The sequence below is a fragment of the Hirundo rustica genome, chromosome 8, assembly GCF_015227805.2.
Source record: "Hirundo rustica isolate bHirRus1 chromosome 8, bHirRus1.pri.v3, whole genome shotgun sequence".
NCBI lineage: Eukaryota > Metazoa > Chordata > Aves > Passeriformes > Hirundinidae > Hirundo > Hirundo rustica.
This window is the reverse complement of record NC_053457.1, coordinates 25,465,825-25,488,833: the sequence shown is the minus strand read 5'-3', so window position 1 is coordinate 25,488,833 and position 23,009 is coordinate 25,465,825. Positions and strand designations below refer to the sequence as shown.

Genomic DNA, 23,009 nt, shown 5'->3' with positions numbered 1-23,009 from the left:
AACATGTAGTTTTTTTACTATTAGTAACTTCAGGATTTTTCCCATTAAATTTTGACATGAAGTAAGATGATAAATAAAATCAGAGAAGTTTTATTTCATTCTCTTCAACAGTTCTGTTCTACTCTCATAAATAAAACATTCCCACAAAAAGACACTTATTTTAATATATTCTCACACTGCCACCCAGGCTGAGTTCCTTGACTCTCAGCAACCTCACACAGTGTTGATAACTTCATGGGACCACTGCTGTGCTGTGCGTGTGTATGAGTCAGCTTTCTATTTTTAAAGTAGCTTTACTTTTTTTCTTGCAAACACACATTTCTCATAAAAAACTCTGGCTTACTTTTTGAGGTTTGTTATGGTCCTCCCTCAGAGCTACACTTGTCTCCATTGCTGTCAGAATACCTGTCATATTCAAACACTGCTTACAATAACTTGACATAACTGTTCTAGGTACAAGGGCTTTCCTTGCAGAAGCTTCTCTCTGCAGAGGTGTTGGGGTTTTTTTGTTTTGTTTTTTTTTTTTTTTACAGATGGTTGTCTGTAATGAAGTTGAAAGAGTCATTCCGGCCTTAGCTGCACCCTATACCTGATTTTTCTTGCTAATAGTTGAGATTATCCAGGTTATTCCTTTTTCTTCCCTCTTTTGAAGCAGTAAATTTTGTTACACTGGATATGTGCAGAATTTCATTTTTATTTTAATGAACTGCTGCTGGGAGAGTCCATCCCTTTTTGAACCCAATCACTTTGTCAGCTTGATTAGTCCAATTGCTGGTGAAACTATTACTCTTCTCCATAATCATGAGTGTGGTTGCCTTATTAAACATCTTTCTGTGTCCTGCACACAAGCAGAGTTCAAAGGGATGAAGGAGAGCTCCTCCCCACAATAATTAGCAGTACAGTGGCTGAGAGAGCTCTCCTCCGATGGAGGATGCTCCTGAATTGAAGTTTTGTATTATTTGAGAATGACTGCATGTCAGTGTTTGCCTTGCTGTAAAGGAGCGGTCTGAAATTAATTTCAGTGTATTGGTGGTTGCTGCAGTAACAGCCCCAGCTGTTGTTTTAATGCTTTGACAGCTACGGATGCATCAGTACTTCAGCTGACTGTTCTGCTGAGTGCTCCCTTCTCTTTCCAACAAAGCCTGGACCTCTCACATCCCACAACTAACTAAAAACGAACTAAAAACCTCTGCTCCTTCTGATGTTCTGCAAGGAAATTCCATTCAGGAGCTTTTCTGAAAAGTTCTGCTTTGGCAGGTTGGCATTTTCTAAAGTGAAAACATGTCTGAAAGCATTTCCAAGTGACCCTGCAGATGACTGAATTAAATTTCAGTCTTATCCCTGAACTTTCAAACACTGTGTTTGTGTGTATGTGGCTCTGTTTATTGTGGCTTTTTTTTTTTTTTTTCCTGGCTTTTTTTTTGTTTGTTTGTTTGTTTGTTTCCCCCAACCACTCTTTTTAGGCAGAAGCACAAACCTGTGATATAATGAAGATTGTTCAGGAAGTGTGACAGCACAAATGTCAAAAATACTCTTGGAGGCTTCTCCAGGACTCCTGGAGAACTTGGGCCTTGTCAAGGGAAATTTACACCCCGATGAACTTACTTTACTTGGCTGTCTAGACAAACAGAATTTCTGTTTTTTGAGGAATTTTGCATTTTTGAAACTAGTAAAACCTGATAGTAAAAAAGACTGTGAAACCTGTCACTAAGTGGATGATATCGTTCAGCCAGCTACTAGAAAGGTTGGACAGGTCCCTGGAGGATACTTTGATTTTGTTCAGAAACTGTCACCTGATGGAAAACATCCTTAGGGAAAATTTATTTTCAATGAAAAATATCTGTTAGGACATATTACATTCTTATATGGGTGCCACAAGAGCAGGAGGTTACGGGCTCTGCTTTACTGTTGACAGTGAAAGGCTTATCAACAATGTGGAGGAAGCACAACATCTGATGTCACTGTGTTCTCTAGAGGTTCTGGTTCAAGGATTCACATGCTACAAGCACAAGCTTATTTCTTGTGTTTTATTTGTGATGATGCCAGCTGTCACTAGCTGGAATTGGGCTACTGCTGAGAGTGCCACTGAGACAGCATTTACAGGTATTGCCTCTCTGCTCATTGTGCTGCTCTCCTGGAAAGCCCAAATGTCTCTAGCAGGCACAGAACAGAAAAAAAATACTCGTGGGATGCACACCCAATAATCCCTCTCTTACACAGAAAGCTGCTCCCATTGCATTCTTGTTGCTGCAGCAATTAGATATAAGAAATCTGACTTGTCAGGGACTTGGCCAAACTTCCAGATCTGCCTTTCTGTGGGATGGCCTGGCCCCAGATCTTGAAGAGTGGGGCAGGAATATTTCAGTTTTGCCCATGTGTCTGAGCAGTCCTTGGGCTGGCTGTGTGGGGTGGCATCACTGAATCTTGTCTCTTGGGTGCCTGACACTTTTCTCTTTTGATTGACATGCCTCTCTTGAAGCCAGCCTGAAAAGTGTTTGCACTTGAAGCAAGTGGAGCAAATTCTAATTTGTCTGGAATGGGCCCTCCTGTTAAATGTTAAACTGACCTTTTCAAGAGAAATTTACTTGATAGTTCTAAGTGAAGCCCTGCTTTAAGCTAAACCTGTCACTACAACATGATTAAAATTGCTTAAATGTACATCAGTTGCACATATTATTAATGGAAATTGAAATCAGCCTAAATGGTAATCATAAATTTTAAAATGGGGAAGAGGATGGATACAGAAAAACCCATGCATGATGTGAAGGTTAAGGTGTCTTATTCACCCAAAAATTAGATGAGCTGAACAAGGAACTTTATTCTGAAGCAGTGAAAAAATCACAGACTCTTTCTTTGTGTATTTGCAGTCCTCCGATTCTCTTCTCTTGAAAAGGGAAATTCAGTGCATTTTTGGCAGGAATTTGACTTGTGGAGCCGTGGAAGGATCGGTCACAGATGTCTGGTCTTGTTTCACCTGCTACAGGACCTTTAAGCAACAAATGATTCCATTTCTGGCAGCATGACAGGTGGTGAAGGGGTGTGTGTGTACACAGTGCTGAAGGGGGCTTGGGGCATACCTGTGATCCATGAATGTCTGCTCCCCACCTGAACTGCACATTTAAAATCTTGCACCTCTTCTTGCCTCCTTCCCTTCCCTTCCCTTCCTTGCCACCCAGAGTCACAGCTCCAGGGTTTGGCTGCCGTAGGAGCTGTTACTTAAAGTGTCTGTTCTAATTGGGCACTAATAAATCAAAACTGAATTGAAGACCTTCCACTTACAGTCATTTATCAGTGACTTTCTATCCCACAGCAGGACAGGACTTGGCAGCTGTCTCCCAGAGAAATGTCCAGGGACTTATGAAGGTCCTTTTCGAGGGTATAATCTTTATGTAGCTGTGTGACCTTTGTCATTCCAAGTGCAAATCGAGCCTTTCCTAATTAATAACTCTTTTTCTACCAGCCTTGGTTTTCGCACAGGTGAATTTGCTATGGCTTTTTCCAGCTGTTTTGGGACATTGGGGGTTTATACGGCTTTTGTGGTCAAGTGTGACATTTGGTTGGCAAAGCTGAAATTTCTTGAGCACTTTAGAAGACGCACCTTTATTGAGGGTGTTGGTGGTAGCTGAGGATGACAGGTCTGTTATAAGAAGGTGGAAAGAATTTTCAGGTACTTGGCTGAGTTCCTGTTGGTAGCATTATTTTAATGACTGGATTGTATAATTAATGTCTTCATACACCCACTTCTTTGGAAAGATCTTCCTTATCATTTTAATTCCAAATAAATTAAGAACAGATGGCTTGTGGGGAAAATAAGTCTTCTGGTCAATTTTTTTTTTTTTTTTTTTAGGTTGTTTAGGAAGGTAGATTGGGAGTAGTGGATAAATATGGCCCATCAGTAAGGATTTTAGTGTCAGGGACTCTTTAAAAAAGATGTTTTAATCTACAGTCTTTATATTCTTACAAACAGAAAATTCATTTTAAATAAGATGTTGTTGCAATACAGGGCAAAATAGTAACCTGATCTTGTGCAAGATGTTTCTTATATGGAATTTACAGCCAAGCTTTAAGTTACTTTTATCTTTTAACTTACTTTTATCTTTTGCCACTAACTTAAAAGCAAAGCCCATTTTATCTGTAGCCGGTGCTGACTTAAAGATGACTTTCAGAATCAAAGAACCCAAAGAGCTGAGCTCATTTCTAGAATGTCAGCCTGCAATTCCTCTATGCCCAGATGCCAGTGTATCAGTTTGCTAATAGACTGTTTGAACACCTCACCTTGACCACAGCTTGCTCTGTTCTTAACACACAGCACAAGCTCCTGACCATTTTTTCTGCAGAGTGATTGGGAGCATGCATTCTCCGCAGGCCTGGAAAACAGCATTAATCTTCTGCTGTGTACTTTCGTTTCATTTCCTGTAAAAATCCATCTTCTGCTACTGGAGTTGACCTAAGGTTAGATGTCAGAGGAACAAATTACTGTCACTTGCTCGATACCCCAAGAGTAGCTATAAATAGCAAGCTTTATAACCCCACTGATCCTTGAGATACACAGTGATAAATATGCTTCTACCAACCAAGAGGAAAAACCATAAAGCTGCGTGGCTCTGGGTGGTGCCTGTTATTTGTAGCTGACACAAATGGGAGAGCTCCATCACCCAAATTGCTTTAAAAAGAAAACCAGTAACGCTGATTGCATTTGTCTGCTTAAAAGTGTTAATTAGTGATTCTTGGGTAGAGTAATCCAGTAGCACAGCTTTTACATCCAGCAGCGCAAATTCTTTCTTAGGTGCTGTGGTGTGCTAGGAGTCGAGCTAACAGCTTAGTGTCTTCACTCCTTGGACTCAGAGAATGAATTGAAAACCTTTCCAGTAGAACGATTTTCTTCTGGGAAATGCAGCATTATTCAGAGAAATCTGCTGCAATACTTTAAAAATGAAATCTTGATAGAAAATATAGGAATAATCTGAATCCGAAAGTGTGTTTCATTTTGTGTTTTTTTCTCCTTTTTTTCATTGGAGCTTTTTTTTTCCTGTAGGGTGACAGCCAGACTGTGTTATAAAATATTCAATTGAATGGATAATGATAACATGGGTACAAGTGAAATGAAACACTCTGAATTACTATTTTTTAAGTTTAATCTCTTTCCTTCTTGTATTCTTACTCCATCCACATTTTGGGAATAATGATATTTTAGAGCAAGGCAAAAAAAAAAAAAAAAAATAGCATTGCCTAAGGGATGAGAATTGCATCTTCCAACTAACTTTAGTATGAATTAATGTATGAAGCACATTTTTAGCTGGTTTTAAAATGCTCCTGGTCCTTGGGAGTTATTCCATTATAACAACTAAGGGGCTCGGACAGTGATTTTGACAATAATGTCTTGGGCTGTCTGGGTCTTTTAAGCCTCCTAGCTGTTGATTTGCACTGGCAGAGTAGAACGAAGATTGCATATTGTGTTGCAAATGCTTGGATGCCGCTAGCCGGGAAATCTTTCCTCTGGCTTTTAGTACATACCCTGCAGAAGACCTGCAATGCATTTATGGCACAGAAAAACTGCTCCTTACTCTTAATTGGAGGTGGGCTAAAGTGGCTTTCTGGGTGTATAATGTGGCTGTGGATGCTAAGGCAGCTCTGCTGAACAAGTGTCTCAAACTTTCTGGCTGAGCTCAGCCTGCTGCGAGGGTTTTTTTAGCCAAGCTGCAATGACCTCAGTGTTATGATGGGGTGGGAAGCGTAGGGACATGTATGGTTGTCTCATCTCCCTGATTAATGGAAAAGCTTCCTGTTGGTCTGCCCTCAAGCTACAAAATCCATTAACCACCCCTTGGGGTGCCTGAAATTTATTCTGGCCATTACCATCAATTAGAAAGTTAATAGCGTGATGATTGCTGGGCTCCAGTCCTAGCTATTTGTGTGATTTACACCAGACTGGGGTGAAAATGGGGAGAATCAACACTCAAGGAACCACTTTATGAGCAAGAATTTGGCATTAAGGGTGTGCTGATGTCAGTATGCCCCTGTAAACATACGGCAAGAAGAATCGTAAATCATTCTCATTCCTAATTTAAAAGGCAGCTTTTGATTTAAACATATGGAAGAATGATTTTAATATCCATCACAGCTAAGCTGAGATTTGTTTTGTTGATGACTATAAGCCTTGAGTGAGGCTGTGGGAATGGCTGCATTCTGAGTTGCAGCGTTGCAGAGCGTTCACCACCCAGATGAAGGAAGGGCAGCAATTTGCTTCCTACCCTGCTTGTTTGTTTTGACAAATAAGGCAGGTGGACAAGGAGCTCTTCCAGACTAGTACTCTTCCTCTTTCATTCCACTGATCCCCCCAAATCCCCCTAAGGTAACAAGGAAAATGCCTGCTGTCAATAAACTTTCTTTCCTTTCTTCGGGGTCTCTCACTGAAAATGGCAAAAGGGAAAGTACTGAAAACCCCTCCTATGGTCTTAGAGAGGATGACTGGATCATGCACACCATCAGATGAGCGAGTGTCAATAACCTGTCAGCTTTTGGTGTGTATTTGGTATTATATTTTTGGTATATTTTAATTAGTCCCCTAAAATTAGTGGAGTTAGTGGTCCTTCCCTCATGCATCCAGATGCTGTGGCACAAAATGACTCATAAAAAGAGCAGGAGACATGGCCCTGATGTTTCAGCCAGAGCACCACTTGCTCCAGCCTCTTGAGCCTTTCGCTGAGAGGGTCAAGTGGAGGTCTTGCTTTGATGGCTATTCCTTTGTTTCTCACTGCTGGCTTGCATCCAGCGCTGGATTAGAACAGCTACAGGGGCTGTGATTGCCAGCCTCCCTAAGCTGCTCTCGACTTCTGCTGCTTCAGTCCCTCAGGGACTGCAGATGAGTCTTTGAGGCCTCAGAGATGAGAACCTGAAAGGGAGATCTGAGGGAGAAAGTTCTGGAAAGTCACCCTCTCTGCAGTTCAAGCAATGGAGAGGGAAGACCCAGTTCCTTGCCCTTACTCAGAGGCAAACACCAGCCTTGCCTGCCGCCAGGCAAAATAGGTGGTAAGTCCAGAGTTATTTTTTCCACGTCTTTTGCTCTTGACATCCCATCCCCTTTCCCAGAGCTAATCCTGCAAGTGGTCATTTAGCACAGCAGAGAGGGCTTCCAGGATGTAGCTGACACCCCAAAATGGGGTTGCCCATAGCAGATAGTGAATTTACAGTCCACTCCTGCAAAACAGTGCCTTGGAAACACTTCAGAACAGAGTCTAGTCAAATCTCAGTGCATCGTTTTTCACACAAAAGCTTGGTAACCGTACACTTGAAATAAACATCTTCATGTCTTGCATTCTGACAGCAAAGATCCTTCTGATTCCCTGGAAGCAGTTGCTTCCAAGCAAGGGCAAATTGATCATTGAAGCTATCCAGTTCCATGTTTATGATGGTGCATCTGCACAGTAAAAAGTCTGGATTTACATGAGAGTGTGATCTGATCTCTGATTAGCAGGCAGAGGAGTGGGGATCTGAATATGGATTTTATCAACTGCCACAATCTTCTGTTCTTAGCCTGCTGACATGGGAAACCATTACACTGTGCAGTTAAAGGGGTTTTACAGATCTAACAAGATGAGACAGACATCTAAAATTAGACCAGCTGTAAAAGGGAGGAGGGGAAAAGTGCATCATTCCCATCTAATCCAAATTTGATCTTTTTTCAGCCTGAAATATTTGATGTTGCTCTTTTCTTTGGGTATCCAACCTTTATGCAGCAATGTCTCTGAAGCCTAAGGATAAAACGCCCTTCTTCACAATACAGTGGAATGTTACTTCTGGAATGTGCTAAAAAAGGCACTGGCATCAGAAACGGATGTTTAAAAAATCATATAATCTTACAAGCATAGAATCTCTTTGTATTTTTTCACATGCAATTTTGTTCTGAATTATGCTGTTCCATGGCTAGTTTGGTAAGATAGAAGGTTCTGAAGGGGAATTATGCAATGGACTACAAGTCCAGAGCTAAAACAGATACACCTACATTGGTGTTTTAGCTTTATTCTTTTTGTTTGTTTGTTTGTTTTGTTTTGTTTTGTTTTGTTTTTTGATTCTGTACTATTATCTGTGCCACAGACTATTTCCTTGTAGGTATTATTTTCCAGTGAATTTACCGTTTGTCTCCAAGAACAAGCTGAGTGAGCAACATGGATTAGTTTGTTCTTAGGGTTGTTCACCATGGCTTGTACAGGTGTGATTGATCTCTGCAAAGAATGCTATGCTTTAGCAGAATAGATATCAGCCAGTCTTTAGCAGTTCACAGAGATGAGGTTTGCATCACAGCAAGGGCAGTGCAGATCAATTCAGGTGGATCATTCTGATCTCAGACAAGAGTGCTTAAGCCAATTCAGCACCACTGTCCAAGCTTTCAGGTGATAAAAAAGCACTTACAAGACTTAGAGCCTCATGCTTGGGCAATTCCAGAGACTTTATGTCAGCTTTCAGTCCTGCCAGCCAAGTGGTGTGGTTTAACCCCAGCTGGCAGTGAGGCACCACCCAGCCCAGCAGGATAGGGAGGAGAGTCAGAAATAAAACCCCCAAACTCATCCCTTGAGACAAGAAAAGTTATTGAAAAAAAAAGTAAAATATAACAATTAAAGGGAGAGGGGGAGGTAAACCCTCAGAAAAAACAAGTGATGCACAATAGCATCGATTATCACCTGCTAACAGACACCAAATTGCTCCCAAACTGCGATCCGCCTCTCTTCCAGGTAACTCCCGCAGTTCATATAAACCTGGCATGATGGTTAAAACATCCCTTTGGCCAGTTTGGGTCATCTGTCCTGGCTCTGCTTCCTCTCAGCTTCTGGTGCGCTTTCTTAGTGCCACTAACCAGTCCTTGAGTTAGCATAGGCCCCATGATGCAGCAGCCAAAACGCTGTGTGTGTTACCAGCATTGTTCTCATGCAGAATCCAAAACAGAACACTGGACCAGCTGCTCAGAAGAAATGGACTCTGTCCCAGCCAAAACCAGGATTAATGGTTCTCATTTTGTGCTACCTGATTATTAGGAGAATTCTTCTTTTCCCTGTTCTTGCATTTAACAGTCATGAGTCGTGCTGCTGTCTGATGCTGTGCAGTACGGTATGAGTGGATTTGCTCTTCTGTCTTGTGCAACTCAGAACTCGTGCACAATCATCATAATTAACCATCTTCTTCACCTTTTATCTGACACAGATAAGATCAAGAAATAACCTCACCCTGATTGCGCTATTTCCTTTCATCTCATACAACATATTTTTGCTCCTGTTGGAATATTGCCACTGCCATCATCCCATTACTTCTGAAGCAATTGACCAAATTCTTGTTAGCCTTGACAGAGGAACAGGTATTCTCTGCTTCCATGGGGTGGTAACCTGAGTTAGTAACTCTGCACTGAAACAGCCTGGAAGGCAAGCTAGGCAAATCTGTTTTTCTTGAACCATTATTTGAAGGAGAAACAAGCAGCTCCTCTGTGTCCTCTACAGATGACGTCTCTCTCACTGCCCTATTTTCTTTCTGAATTGGGTAATATTTTGAAAAATTATCCAATGCAATATGTAGACTGGAGATTGGATGATAAAATATGAGCTACTTTTCCGGCTTGTCACATCTTTAAATTATTTATAACGATAATCAGCTGAACTATATTAAGCCAAAAATTACAAGAAATTTGACTATGTAGGTTTCTGTTCATTTAGATTACTCCCAATAAAAGTTGATTGAAAATGAAAAGAAGAAAATTGGATTACTTTAACTGATTGTGCAGAGAAATGTCAATTTAATAGTTTCCTATTGTTTCTTTGTAATTTTTTTATTCCCTCTTCAAGTCTTTTTGGTGGCTTCTGCAGGTGGGGAAACTTTATTTTGTGATGAGAAAATTCTTCCCATGAGGGGAATCATTTAATTCACAGAAATTTATGACTTAATTTCTAGTAAAACCTAGTCACAACTCAGACTGGAAGCAAGATATTTTCAAAGTGGAGTTTTATATCTGTTTTAAAGTGCCTATTTAACCTATTTTTAATTTTGTATTTCATCCTTTTGCCATTGATAGCAAGACTTTTTCCAGCCCTTATTTGCACTCGAGAAAACCCAGAAAATTTGAAACTGTCAGGATGGAATGGGAAGATGATGGAGCCTGAGGGGACTTGAATTTGGCTCTGTCACAGACTTCTTCAAACGCAGGATTAGTTATCTAGTCTTTCCCTCTGTTTCCCCACCTAGACTGTAGGAACAGTAGCATTTTCCTGCTGAGGGCCTCATGAGAAAAAGGAATCAGAAATGTGTTCACTTAGGGACTGAGGCATGTGGGTCCCTTGAGTTTTGAAATATGTTATATTTCTTAACCCTGGAAATGTCTATAAATTTAATTTCAACCTGGTTGGATAAATTTGAAGTGTGACATGTGCAGTGCTGTGACAGATATTTAAAGAAATGCTGAGCAGCATTGGCTTATTGCTGATATCAGACCACTGCCCTCTTGAATAAAACTCTTACAATACTCTTTAAGAACCTCTTTTCTACATGGAAATTCTGTCCAAGGACAAAGAACTTACTGTGTTTACATCTTGAAATTGCTGTTCCAGGTGGAATTGTAAATCTCCTTTCAAAATGTGCCAGTCTCCATGAGCTAAGCAAACAGATCCCATTAGAAATGTGAAAAGCCTTGGGGAATTATTTATACAATGAATTAAAAAGACAGACAGTGGTGAGAAGTGTCCCAGTGAAGCGAGGTAATTTGCAAAGGAAGAGTAACTTTCTATGAAAACAATGAAATAAAAATAAATAAATAAATAAATAAATAAGTCTCTCAGATAAACTGAGATCAGGCATTATTACTTTCTGGAAAAAAATACCAGGGTTGCCCATGAAGGAGTTAAATCATAAGAGGCATTAAACCAAAAGTGCTATTTATCAATGCCTGGTGAAGGGCTTAACAGGAGGAACATGTGAACGTAAATGGGTAGCTGTGGAAGAAGACTTTGACGTTACTAGCTTTTGTGGAACATGGTGGTTTGGCAAAAATCAATGGGAAACTTTACTACCTGGCTGTGAAACCAAAGTAAAGAGTTTCAATTTAAGGGATGAAGGAATAACACCTCAACCTCAAAGTCTCCCCAGAAAAAAAGAATGTGAAAGTCAACAACTCTACAGCAGAGTTTACAAACGGCTTAAAACATTCCAGACAGGAATACAAATCTGCTCCAGAATTACCAGCTCCAGTGTTTTTTTTTGTGTTCAGACATGAAAGATCATTTTTAATGTCTTAATTATTTCTTTATTCAAAAACTCATTCATTTGAAAGCCTTTTACAAGTGCAGCCTGTGGTTCCATAGTTCTCCCTTCTGCAATCTGAAAGGCTTCTTTCCAAAAATCTGCTCTTGTAGAGATTAATATGATAGCAACTGGCGAATCTTGTGCTCACCTGGCCATTCCCTTTGGAGGCAAACCAGGTGGCAAACTCGGTTATGTGCGAGGTTGGAACACAAGATCTAATAGTCATTGCTTAACTTAAAATTTCCTGCTTTGTGCCAGGGGTAAATTCATGTGCAGAAGGAGAAAAAGGCCAGAGCCCATCTCTCCCTCTGCTCCTGGTCAGGACAGGCTGCCCTGCTCTGCTGCTCACAGACCACATCACAGCTGCTTCTGCTCCTGCCTCCCAGGGCTGGCTGCCCCTCGGTTAGAGCAGCACATTAAACTGTGCAGGAAAGAGGGGGATAAGGACATGAAATGCAGTGTTCTCATGGTGGACTTGGGAGAAACAGTCAAGCTAATGTGTGAAAATCAGGCATAACTGGTGGGAAAAGAAAAAAAAAAAGTAAATGGTGCCAATTAAAGTGATTGCTTCTTAATGATGTGTGTTATAACAAGGAAGTTAATCTGTTAACAGGGGAAGAAAGCTGTACTCAATAAGCAGGAGACATGAGACAGCTTGAAGTCTGCAAGTAACGGTTTTCTTTTTTTTTCCTCGCGGAGTGTTCCAGAAAAATCTTGATTATTAAAAAAAAACAAAGACCAAAACAAAACAAACAAAAAAAACCCCAAAAAACAAAAACAAAACAAAAAACCCCAACAAACAAACAAAACCAACCAACAACAAAAAAAACCCAAACCAAAACAAAACCAAAAAAACCAAACAAAAAACAAAAACAAACAAACAAACAAAACAAACAAACAAAAAAATCAACCACCAACCCCCCCCCCCCCCCGACCAAATGGTCAGTTTGATTCTTCAAGTGTCTTCAGCATCTTATGCAGAATAACTGAATAACTGTGGGCAACCTTAAATTTGTAACAAAGGAGAAAACAGCAACTTGCTAGGGAATTTATTTAATCTATATATTCAAACTGACAATACTCTGAATGTCAGTCTGTGCTTCTTGAGAAAGAAGAAAATTTCCATAGGGTTCATGTTGCTGGTTGATTCAGAATGCCTATTATAATTGTGAAATATTGGTAGGAATGGATTGAGATATATTCATGACAGTAGGTGGACTAATGGAATTCAGTGACGTTATTTAAAATGTGCAGGAGTTTATTATAATAGTGTAATAGAAATGTCATTTACCCTGACAGGAGGACAGGGAAAAGCCCTGTCAATGAATAATAATGAAGTTATTTAAATGTCAGCTTTCTTGCAAATAGTTTGCAAAACAGAAATTATTCTGTGTGTTTCTAGTTTTGTTTTAATTTATTACTGGGAAAGCCAGTGCTTCAATCCCACAATTTTAGTACATTTTTATACTGTGAAATGAGCTAGTAATCATGAAAATGTTTATCTTCTTGCATTGTCTTCCACTTCACTGAAAAAGTAGGGAGTTGGATTTTAAACAGCAACTGGTAAAATTTGGGATTTAATGATAGCAAGGTGGGACTGTTGTGAAGTTCAGAACTGAGTCTAAATACTTTTATTTTCTGAATATTATTCTTCTGCTGTCATCAGCATTTCAGTGACATCCATAGTGCACTACTCACATCCCCCTTCTTGCCCCAAACAATCTGAGACACCACTGCAACACACGTGTTTACACAAGACACAATAAAATAGGGCTTACTGTTCACTCATTTATATATAGTTATTCCATTAGCTGTAGCTATTTAGAAGGCATGGTTTATTTTTGTGTTTTCAGCTCTACAGGTCCTGGGTTTAGTCCTTTACAGTGATTTCTTCAGGCATTTGCTTGCTCGTGGATAGAGGAACTAAAACTGATTTCTCTCTGCAGAACTTCAGAGGGGCAGCCTTCTACACACAATGTGGAGATGTTGGCTGCTACATATCCTTTCCCCTTCAGATAACTGGGATTGAATTTGTTGATCCTACTCTGTCATTAGTGCCTACACCCTGCTGAGGTGCATCTGTCCTTTTCAGCTCTTCCAGGTTAGGCTGGCTTCCTGGGCCATCCAATGGCTGATGTGTTATTATGGGTTAGGAGTCTCATGCTGCTTTATACACCCATTTAATAAGACAAACAAAGCTCGTTATCTAGGCTGCTAATCAGTGCCTGCTTGTATACATATACATATATATAATAGAAATAAGATTAATGCAGGTTGGTGATATGCCTGGGTTGGATCCCAACAGAGATTTCCCATGTATGCGGTGTTTCCTTTGATATAATTATTTTTTCCCACTGCTCTGCAAATGTATATATTACCATTTCTTTGTGTTAAAACACTTATGGATGCCTGTCTAGTGATGTATGCATAACATTCCCCTCCTTCTGCACGTCCCTCTGCCCCCCAAAAAACCAAAACAAAACCAACACAACAAACCTAAGGGTAATTGCAAAGTGGTACAAAAGAAAAAAATGGTAAATGGTAAGGTAGAAGGACTTGCTATTGTCAGTTTAGAACACAATAATGACAATAAGATCTAATAGTACCTCCTTTGATTGTTTGTGAATTTGTTCATCTGATAAAAAAAAAAATAAAAGTTTTTCTAAGCTTTTAAATATTTCAGTTTCTTTTATGGATGTTGACAGAAGCACGCACTTCCATCTGTGTAGAGTGTTACCTGTAAATAAAGCAGTGAATGCAAAACAATTGCTTAGGGATTTGAAGTAAGAGGTGGCTGGCAATTCTGAGATTACCATTTGCAATAGGCTGTTGACATAAGTTTGCCTGTGTTGTGGCAGCAGTACTGGCTGCTGTTCTTGAACAATTTCAAAGCAAGTTTTATGTCTCAGATTTTCTTTGCTCCTATCCCCCTTTTGAAGGACCCCATTTTGAATTCACTGTCACTGGTATAAGAAAAAACAGCATTATTTTGTTAGTATATTTTTCCTAACTCAGCAGGTCAGACATAGTCCTTTACTACCTTTGCATGTCTTTGTCAGCTCAGACTTCACAGAGGGTAGGTTTTGGGGTTTAGGCAGAGAGCAGCAGAAATACTCATGTCTGATAAGACTGGGTGGTGAGATGGGGCAAGGTAACGAAGGGAAGCCGCGGTCCTTGGCCAGGCTGCGTTCAGCATTCCACTGTGGATCCCCTCACCTGGATGCTGGAGCATCTCTGAAATACTCAGTAACAGAAACAACCAGAACAGTACCCTACTCCTCCGTCCTCTGAGGAAATAGCTCAGTTAGTTTATACGTGCTCCTGAGAGAGATGACCTTATAAAGGGAAAGATCAGTCAGCAGATGAGAATTTGACGTTAATGTTCTAAACACCAAAGGTCATGCATGCACACAGGAGGGCGTGTGTTTATTGGAGGAAAGGAGAAGTCTATGGACATAAATCATAGGCCAGTTGTTACATGAGCAGGCAGAGATGTGCAAAGGCTTCCATAAAGTTCCTAAATAGAAAGACTCAGCTTTAATGCAGATTCACATTTCAGTGCAATTCATCTTTCATGGATAAAACCCTAAGCTGCTGCTTTCTTGTTTTTTTCATGTGCCAATTGCAAAATATGAAATCTCAGAAGCTATAATATGAATGTAGGTATGGTACTTGATTCAGAAATGTTCCACCCTCCATATTCCACCAAAAAAAAGAGAAATCATTAAAGGCTTAATGCCTTTGTGAATTTAGCCACTGTTGCCCTGATAGGAGAGAACCTGCAATAATGGGTGCCAAGATTTTACTTCAGAATGTCTGGTTTTGGAGTGCTTATCAAGAGGGAAAATTTGTGTTGCTGCTTGCAAATGAAGTTCTGTATAGGCCCATTTGTACATGTTACAGAATACAAGAATATGTCGTACTTTTGAATGTCTGTTACCCAGATACATGTCCCTTTCTGCAATTTATGGACGCCAACTCTACTGGTTGGGGCTGATTATCTAAATCCCTGGTATACTGGGACAGAGTTCAGGCAAGCATGAGCTGCATAATGATCAAAACCTCTGCTGATGACTGATCTTGGTTCCAGTCACAGGTTAAGAATAACTCCTACAGGAACACTGGACAGTCTTATTTGTTCATGTCTTTTGTTCTTCCCCAAGACTTGTAGTCCGTGTTTTCATGGACAGCCCTCATTTCAGAAATATTTTCTCTACTGACTGGTGGCGTTTAAAGAAAGAATAAAGCACGTGTCCATCCTTTCTTCTAGTCAGTGTCAGAGAAGCTGCTTTGGAATATACTGAGATGACCCAACTTAACAAAATTAATCTATGCTTGGAGTATATGATGAATTGATAACCTTAGCCTTTGCTGTCTTCTGTCTGGCGTTTCTGACAATCATTATCTTCCGTATGCAGAATGCAGCATTTCTTATTGTGCATGTTTAAGATGCTTTGGGAAGATGCTGGTATAATTTTTCCTAATCTAATTTAAATGCAAATTATAAACACGCACATGATGCTGTGTGTATATAATTAAGTATCATTATATACTACATGAATCATTGCAAAAGCTCTGGAGAGCCATTCTGCTATTTAAAGCATGACTTATATTGAAAAGCTGCCAAGTGACTTGTGGTTTTGTGATTAAGTGTTTGTACTTATAAGAATCTCTCTTGAATTGTAGGTCAACAGATTATGGGACAACATATGAGAAACTGAATGATAAAGTTGGTCTGAAGACTATTTTGAGCTACTTATATGTTTGTCCAACAAACAAACGTAAGGTAGGTGACAATGTGTTGGCTCATTTTAGCTTTATGATGCTAATGCTGTCCTGGAGATCTCTTCTAAGTTCGTCAATATCTGTTATTGTTTAAGTAGCAGGAGTCTGTCGCTCTTGCCTTGAAGAAAAAAAAAAAAGTTACTTTATCAAATATAACGCAAATTGTACCACCTATACCACTTACCAGTAATACTTGAGGGAAGGATGGCTGTTGAATGGACAGGTACCCTGCATGTAATTGCTTGCTTACCTTCTGGATGGTGTTGATTTTGTTGTCTGGAAGGGAGAGAGACTCGTTAGAATGGCAGAAATGCATCTACAGTGACCAGACTGTATGTAACATTATTTGTCTTTTAAGTGCTCCCAGTAGTGAACTGAACAGGATTTGACAAATTCCTGCAGAGAAAATGCCTTCGAAGCCCAGAAGGTTTTAATCATTCAGACACCCTACTGACTAACAATTTACTATGAATTTATAATGCTGACATATTCATGAAAAGAATCTGGATGCCTTCTTTGAGATACATTTTTGACAAAATTTTTTGTTTTCTTCTCCTTGTATTTTGGTCCCTGTGCACAGTTTGAGCCATTATAGGCAAAATTGAATTGCATTGGCAGAAAACGTTAGTAAAGACTCATCTCTAAAGGAAGCTGGGTGTATTTGGGCAGCTGAGGTCACTATAATGCTGTTCTCACTATACTGAAACAATTGTGTGTTCATTGAAAACAGACTGTGAAAGAAGAGGGAGCTGTCCTAACCAGAGAGGATGATGCTTAGCAGTTTAAATTGAAATTAAATGGCCCCAAATTAGTGGAGAGATGTCATCTCATTGATACTGACCCTTAAGAAGATGTGAAGCTCTTCTCCAGGAGGTCATTTAAATGTCCCTCAGCAAGCCAACCAAAGTGCAGGCTGGTATTGAAAATCCTTCATCACCTCTGGCTGCATCCTGCACCTCCCACTTCTGCCTTTCTCTGCCACCCTTGTTTGTGTAGCCATCTGGTGAGCTGGATCCAGGACTGACCTGCCTGAAAACTAATCCCTTTCTAGCTCGAAAACTAAGTAGATGAAAGGAAAAAGCTTTCAGGCAGAAGTGTGGAGCTATCGTTTCTGGCAGAAGTCTGCTGTAGAGTTGGCCTGTAGTCAATATGCTATTACATTGCCAGAGAAAAGCTGCAACACCTGGGATGAGAGGACCTAGGTAATGGTCTAAGACTGAATTTTTCAAAGTTCATTTCAGCAGGAGCTGAGTTAGGCTTGCAGGGAGAACTTTTGGAGGCCCTCCTTATGCTGTCTGTTTCTGTAGAACATCAGGCCCTTCCATCAATAAACATTAAATTTTAGACACCCAAATAGTCCCCGGTGGCTAAGAGGGCATGGCATGTGCCCACACTAAGAATACTTCTACAGGGAAAGCAAAAATACTGAAGTTCAAGGTCTTTATTATACCTGCTGTGGAATGAAAAGCTGAAGGAAACATATTTAAAAATTTTGCCACCAAGGAAAAAAATCTATGGCTACTGAGATCTGATCCCCTCTCCTCCCCTGAAATTCCGATGACACTTTTTAACTCTGGTCACTTTGGAAGTTGCATCTTATTTCACTAATGTGAGCTGGGTGGATAGCTGCAGAAATACTTTTAAAATGTAGAACTCAACTACTCTAAACGCCGTATATTTTCTAAAACTCATACCCTTCGTGTGAAGCGTTTATACACTGCTGCAGTTAGTACTGAGCAAATGCTGATGTTTTCCCTAAATGTTAGTTGTTTGTGGTGATTTCTCGGACTGCACCTGCAGCCTCGATGTCTTTTGTTCCACAAGGCCTTCCTTAGCAGAGGGAAGAGGCTTCTTCAGTAGTGGAAAAGAAAATGGTGCATTTTCCTTCTTGAAGTTACTGGATGAGACCTTGCTACAGCAGTGATCCGTAAGGGGGGTCAGCATGTACTTAACTTACTGAAGTTGCCTTGTTTTTTGAAAAAAAAAAAACCTTTTAGCACATATTCAACTTATAAGAGTAGTTACATTGAAACAGAAGGTAAATTTTGAACTTAGGTAACTCAGGATTGATTGCTTGTAATGAAAAAAAAGCAAATGTACCATTTATGTAAGTCTTGTCTCTTCTTTGCAAAGCAGAGCAGTTAGAACAGTGAACGGTGGAAGTAATGTAATTGGATTTATTAAAATAATTGATAGATTTGTCCATGAATTTCTGATTTTTTTCACATTCTGGAAATGAACAAACAACAACATGTGGTGAATAAATTGTTTGTTGTAATTTATTTGCTCTTCTCCATCTTGAAAAAAAATGGGTCTATAAATAACCAGTATTTGCAGAGCTTCCCACAGCCCATGCATGCCAATTTATTTCTAAAAGCTTTTGACTTCCAGTTCTTGTCTCTTTATTGAACAAAATTAAATCCTTTAACCAGGCATTGCAGGCAATGTCTTATTGCAAAAGGATGCTTGGAAAAAAAATTAGAACAAAGTCAACCATTATTTACAATTTAAACTGACAACCTATTGCTGTTGCTTGGCATTTTTCTGAATTACAATATTTTCCGAAGGAAATGACAGAAAATGGTTGCTAACATAGTGATGTATAAGTCTGGGCAAAGAGAAGTGGAAACACTTTTTAGTTTTCTTTCCTTTTCCTGAATTACTGTGCTACCTGGCTTTATGACAGATGACACTGATCGGGGGGTAAAAAATGTACCACATGGATCTTGCCAAAGACACAGAGCCTGTTTGAGTATTTGTCAACAAGTCTCCAGAAGAGATATGTGCAATGTGCAGTAAATCCCTAGGCTTAGGTATGTCAACACTGGTTTATTTGTTAGGTTCACAGAGCCTTCTGTGATGAGAAAGAAAATTATTTAAATGCTTCTACATGAAGAAATACTGTTTGGGAATAATGCTTATGGGTTACAAACTAAAATAGAAATCCAAGTTGATACCTTGAAATTCTGTTTTCACAGAAGTGTGTCGTTCGTTTTCCTAGAAACTCACATGCGCTTAGCTTTACAGTCTTTCTCTATAAAAGCCTTTCAGATAGGTTGTTTTTACTCATTGTGTGGAAAATCATAGGCATACATACATAAAAAGTGAATGGGTTGTGGTGGGGACTCTAGAATTTGTTTAACTGGAGGTTTTCTTTGACTTGGGAAGTGCTGCTGGCTAATTTAGATGCTGTATCCTTGTAGGAAGCACACTGTGTTCTCTGCAAAGAGCCAGCTTGTGCAGTTCATTCGTTCTTTGTACTTTCGAGCCCCTTGTATCTGTGTATCTTCAGTTAATTAACAAATGCTGGGTGATAGTATCTGCCAGTGACTTTTATGCTATTAATAGGACTACTGCATCAGATATTTCCTGTGGGTTTGAATTTTTGTGGTAGTGTTTGTTTGTTTGTTTTATTTTTCCTCTCCCTTGCCGCAGGCCTGCCTTGATTTTTTTTCTTTATTCCTCCAACTGTTCAGATTTTAATTGCTGCGTTGCCTTTTTTTTTTCTCTCTCTTTAAAGATGAATGGATTACAGATGCCTTCCTCTTCCTTGATAGTCACTGCTTGTGTTTATTACCTTTATTACAGTGTGTTAAGCATTGTGCTGCTGAGTGTGTAGCACCAAGATAGCACATATATATTGTAAATAAAATTGCATGGATTCCAATGCTGACTAGATCCCCAACTGCTTAAAATTTATTTATATAAATGAGTTTTAAATGAGAGAAAATTAAAGCAGTGGCAGCCTAACCTTCTGTTCTTTCTAGCATTGGCTGGTGGTTCTGCACAGAATAGCTGGCAGAAGTTTCTATTAGTCAAGACAGTAGAAAATTAACCTTTATTAACTGAAATGGGAACGATTGATTGCTGTTTTCTATCCTGTGGTACTAGGGGAGCTAATTTGCTTTGGGGAAGTTCAGTTTCTGAAACGTAAACTGTCCTCTTGTCTAAAGGGTAAGACCTAGAGCTATATGCTTTACCCTTGCCTTTGTACCCACTCCTCTAAGAGTTGGGGAAAATGTCCATAGAGCTGAACAGCTCCACCTGGCATTGCTGTTTCTCAGGAGTCTGCTTATCTTCAGTAGCTAAAATCAGTTTGGAAACACTTCTAAATACTCTCTTTCTGACCTGCCTCTCTATGGAAACTTTAGAACGCTGATGTGAGGGCAGGTCTTGATTTTTTTCAGTCAAGGAACAAACAGTTATTTCCAGTGGTGTCCTCCTTGTAGCCTCTGTAAACCTTAGTGTGAAGGCTGTCAGTTTGTCCTGGAGAGGTTAGAGCTCAGCAGAGCTCTGAGCACACCTCGCTGTGGACTGAGTCAATCCCATGGCCACCAAGGGATGATGTCCTTAGCAAATTAGGCACAGTGGGAAACCAGCCTCTGTCAGTCACGCCAGTAGCGCAATGTGTGATTGCAGTCCACTCTTGCTGAGATAAAAGCAATTATTTCCTTGCTCTCCTCTCTTCATTTGAAAGGAAAGGTCCTTGTTAGCTGCAGGCTGTGAGTCCACTCTTCAAAGAGACAGTCTTAAGAGACTGAAAAGGCATATGTGAATGGTTGGAATTTGGGGTTTCATGGTTGGTGGTTTTTTGCATTTGGGTTTTTTTTGGTTGTTTGTGTGGGGTGGTGGGTTTTTTTGTTTGATTGATTATTGTTTTTTTCATCTTCTTTTTTTAAATGTTGTAGTGGACAGGAGATTTCAAGGAGATGTTTACTGAGAACGCTTCTGTACCTTTTTAAAAGGGAGGAACCACCGTGTCCTGCAGCATTTTGGACGTCAAAACATAAATTTGTTCAAATGGAAACTTCTGTTTGGATTAAATGCTGTATAACATAGGATGGTGTATGAAATGTCTCCCATGCCATGACCACAAGTAATAATTCTTTATAACCTCATAATTTGCTTCAGAGAGAGTGTTTTGGAGGGAGGGAGTTGAGAGAATATGGTGTGGGATTTATCTCCTGTTTTCTCTTACCTGATAGGCAGTTTGGGTTGGATAGTACTGCACATGCCTTTTATCCAATGGTCTCCCAGTGGAAGAACCTAAGGATTCTTCTTCAATTTTATTTATTCTCTCAGTACAGTGGCCTAAATCTGTTTCATTTAGCAGTCTGAGCTAAAGATTCCACTTCATCAGAAAAGGGTTGAAATCCTGAACCTAGAAGAGATTACCTCAGACTGCAGGGCTGGTTCAATGGATAACACTGTACACATGCAAACATCCACTACCCATGGGAAGAGGGATGTCTCACACTGAGAATTAAGAAGTCTTTAGTTTTCTGCAGTTTAGCAATAATAATGGATTAAGTCGACTGCTTTACAAGCCTCTGGTGGTGGTAGCTGGAAAATCTGATAATCTTGGGATGTCCTTGGGTTAATGCAATTACAGTTTTCACTTTTGCTTGTAATACCTTTAGATTCAAGAATAATTCTAGCTGTGAACCAGATAAACAAGTACAAGTACAGACTTGATTTCCATTTCAGAAGACTGTCTTTTCTGCCTCCATCTCACATGCAAACAAGGAGAATTTTTTATAGTTTAGAAAGGTGGATTGTTGCCCCCATCTGTTGGATATGATCTGGCAGTTGGGTAGTTTCTCTGGAGTCAGTGAAGATGTGTCACTGTAGAGCTGATGCTGTCTTTAATACCGAGTTTGTGGGGAAACAAATAATTAACAATCATTTGGTCCATATTAACAAACTGAAGGCAGAGCCTCATCTTTCAAAGTGAATCTTTTTACTTTTGAAGTGTTTGGCAGCATCTGCTACCCAGCTTTCTGATTCACGGCTGCAGTACATGACAGCTCTCACAATAGCCATTACACACAAAGCCCTTGCCATTACTCTGCATCCATATCTCTTCTTGGATATGAAGTGAAATCAAAGCCCATTTATTCCACTTCTGCTCTTGTAAGCCTATCAAAAATAGTGGCAGTTTTGACATTTCCTCACTCAAAGTAGCACTACAGTATCCCTTTGTATCTCACAGAATTCTCCAAGGGCACACTGGGTGTTGAAACTAATGATAGGGAGCTATAAACCACGGAATTCAACTTTAAGAATTTCAAAAGTGTTCTTTCCCTTCTGAGTCTGTTCCCGGTTTTCTACAAACTGGACAATTAAAATTTATGCAAGATAATCTCCTGTTGAATTTCCTTCAATTCTTTTATCCCTTTTTAATTCCTCTGTGATTTACCAAATACTCTGGAACAGATGATGTTTCTTTTGGCAAGGAAGGATATATGCCAGCAGCTTAGAGAGCACAGGAGCAATATGTTGTTAGTGGCAGGCTGTATACAGACAGCTGGGATTGATGGCAGAGCAAGAACAGACCTGTCTTAGTTTCAAACTTGTAGCTCCATCCATTTCCATAAGTAAGACAGGCTGTTTAAACCAGGAAGAAAGCCAGTTGCCATAATATTGATTTTTTTTTTTCCTAAGAAAAACTGGTCCCAAGTGGTTAAAAATCACTTTGTTCAGTGTCCCATAAAGTTGGGCTAAAAATATGTTCAACAGGGTTTTTTCAGTTACCTTCTGGGTTTTGAGGTATTAAAGTTACATAACTAAATCTCTTTTATCTCCTTTCCCTGTTGTGTTGTGGTCGGAACATGAAACTTGGAAGTTGTCTTTGTACTATATATCTTCAGAAGTTCACCTTCAAGGGAAAAAGATCCGTGACATGACCATAAAATGGCTGTTTTTTGGCACTTTGGAAATGATAATGTGAGAAAGCCCAAATGTTGTTTGAGTATTGACCACTCAACCCTCCCTCGCTAGTCCTGCAGCAAAGTGCGGTCTGTTAATTAGCAGATAGTGCAATCTGTAGGGCATGTTTGCCAGCAGATTGCAACTGCTCACTCCTTCTGCAGTCTAGATATGTTGTTATGCAGAAATTAAAGATGAAATGACAGGATACTCAAGGGTTTTGCCTTCTGTCTAGCTGT

General features: G+C 39.8%; 1 protein-coding gene across 5 annotated transcripts in view; it reads left to right on the top strand.

Moving 5' to 3' along the window:
* Positions 1-23,009, top strand: part of LOC120755975 (VPS10 domain-containing receptor SorCS1-like) — a 268,145-nt gene that overhangs the window by 106,914 nt on the left and 138,222 nt on the right. For all 5 annotated transcript variants that reach the window (XM_040071624.2, XM_040071621.2, XM_040071619.2 and 2 more), the window contains exon 3: positions 15,964-16,063. In XM_040071624.2, the coding sequence (XP_039927558.1) occupies positions 15,964-16,063 (100 nt within the window). The remainder of the gene's footprint in view (positions 1-15,963; positions 16,064-23,009) is intronic.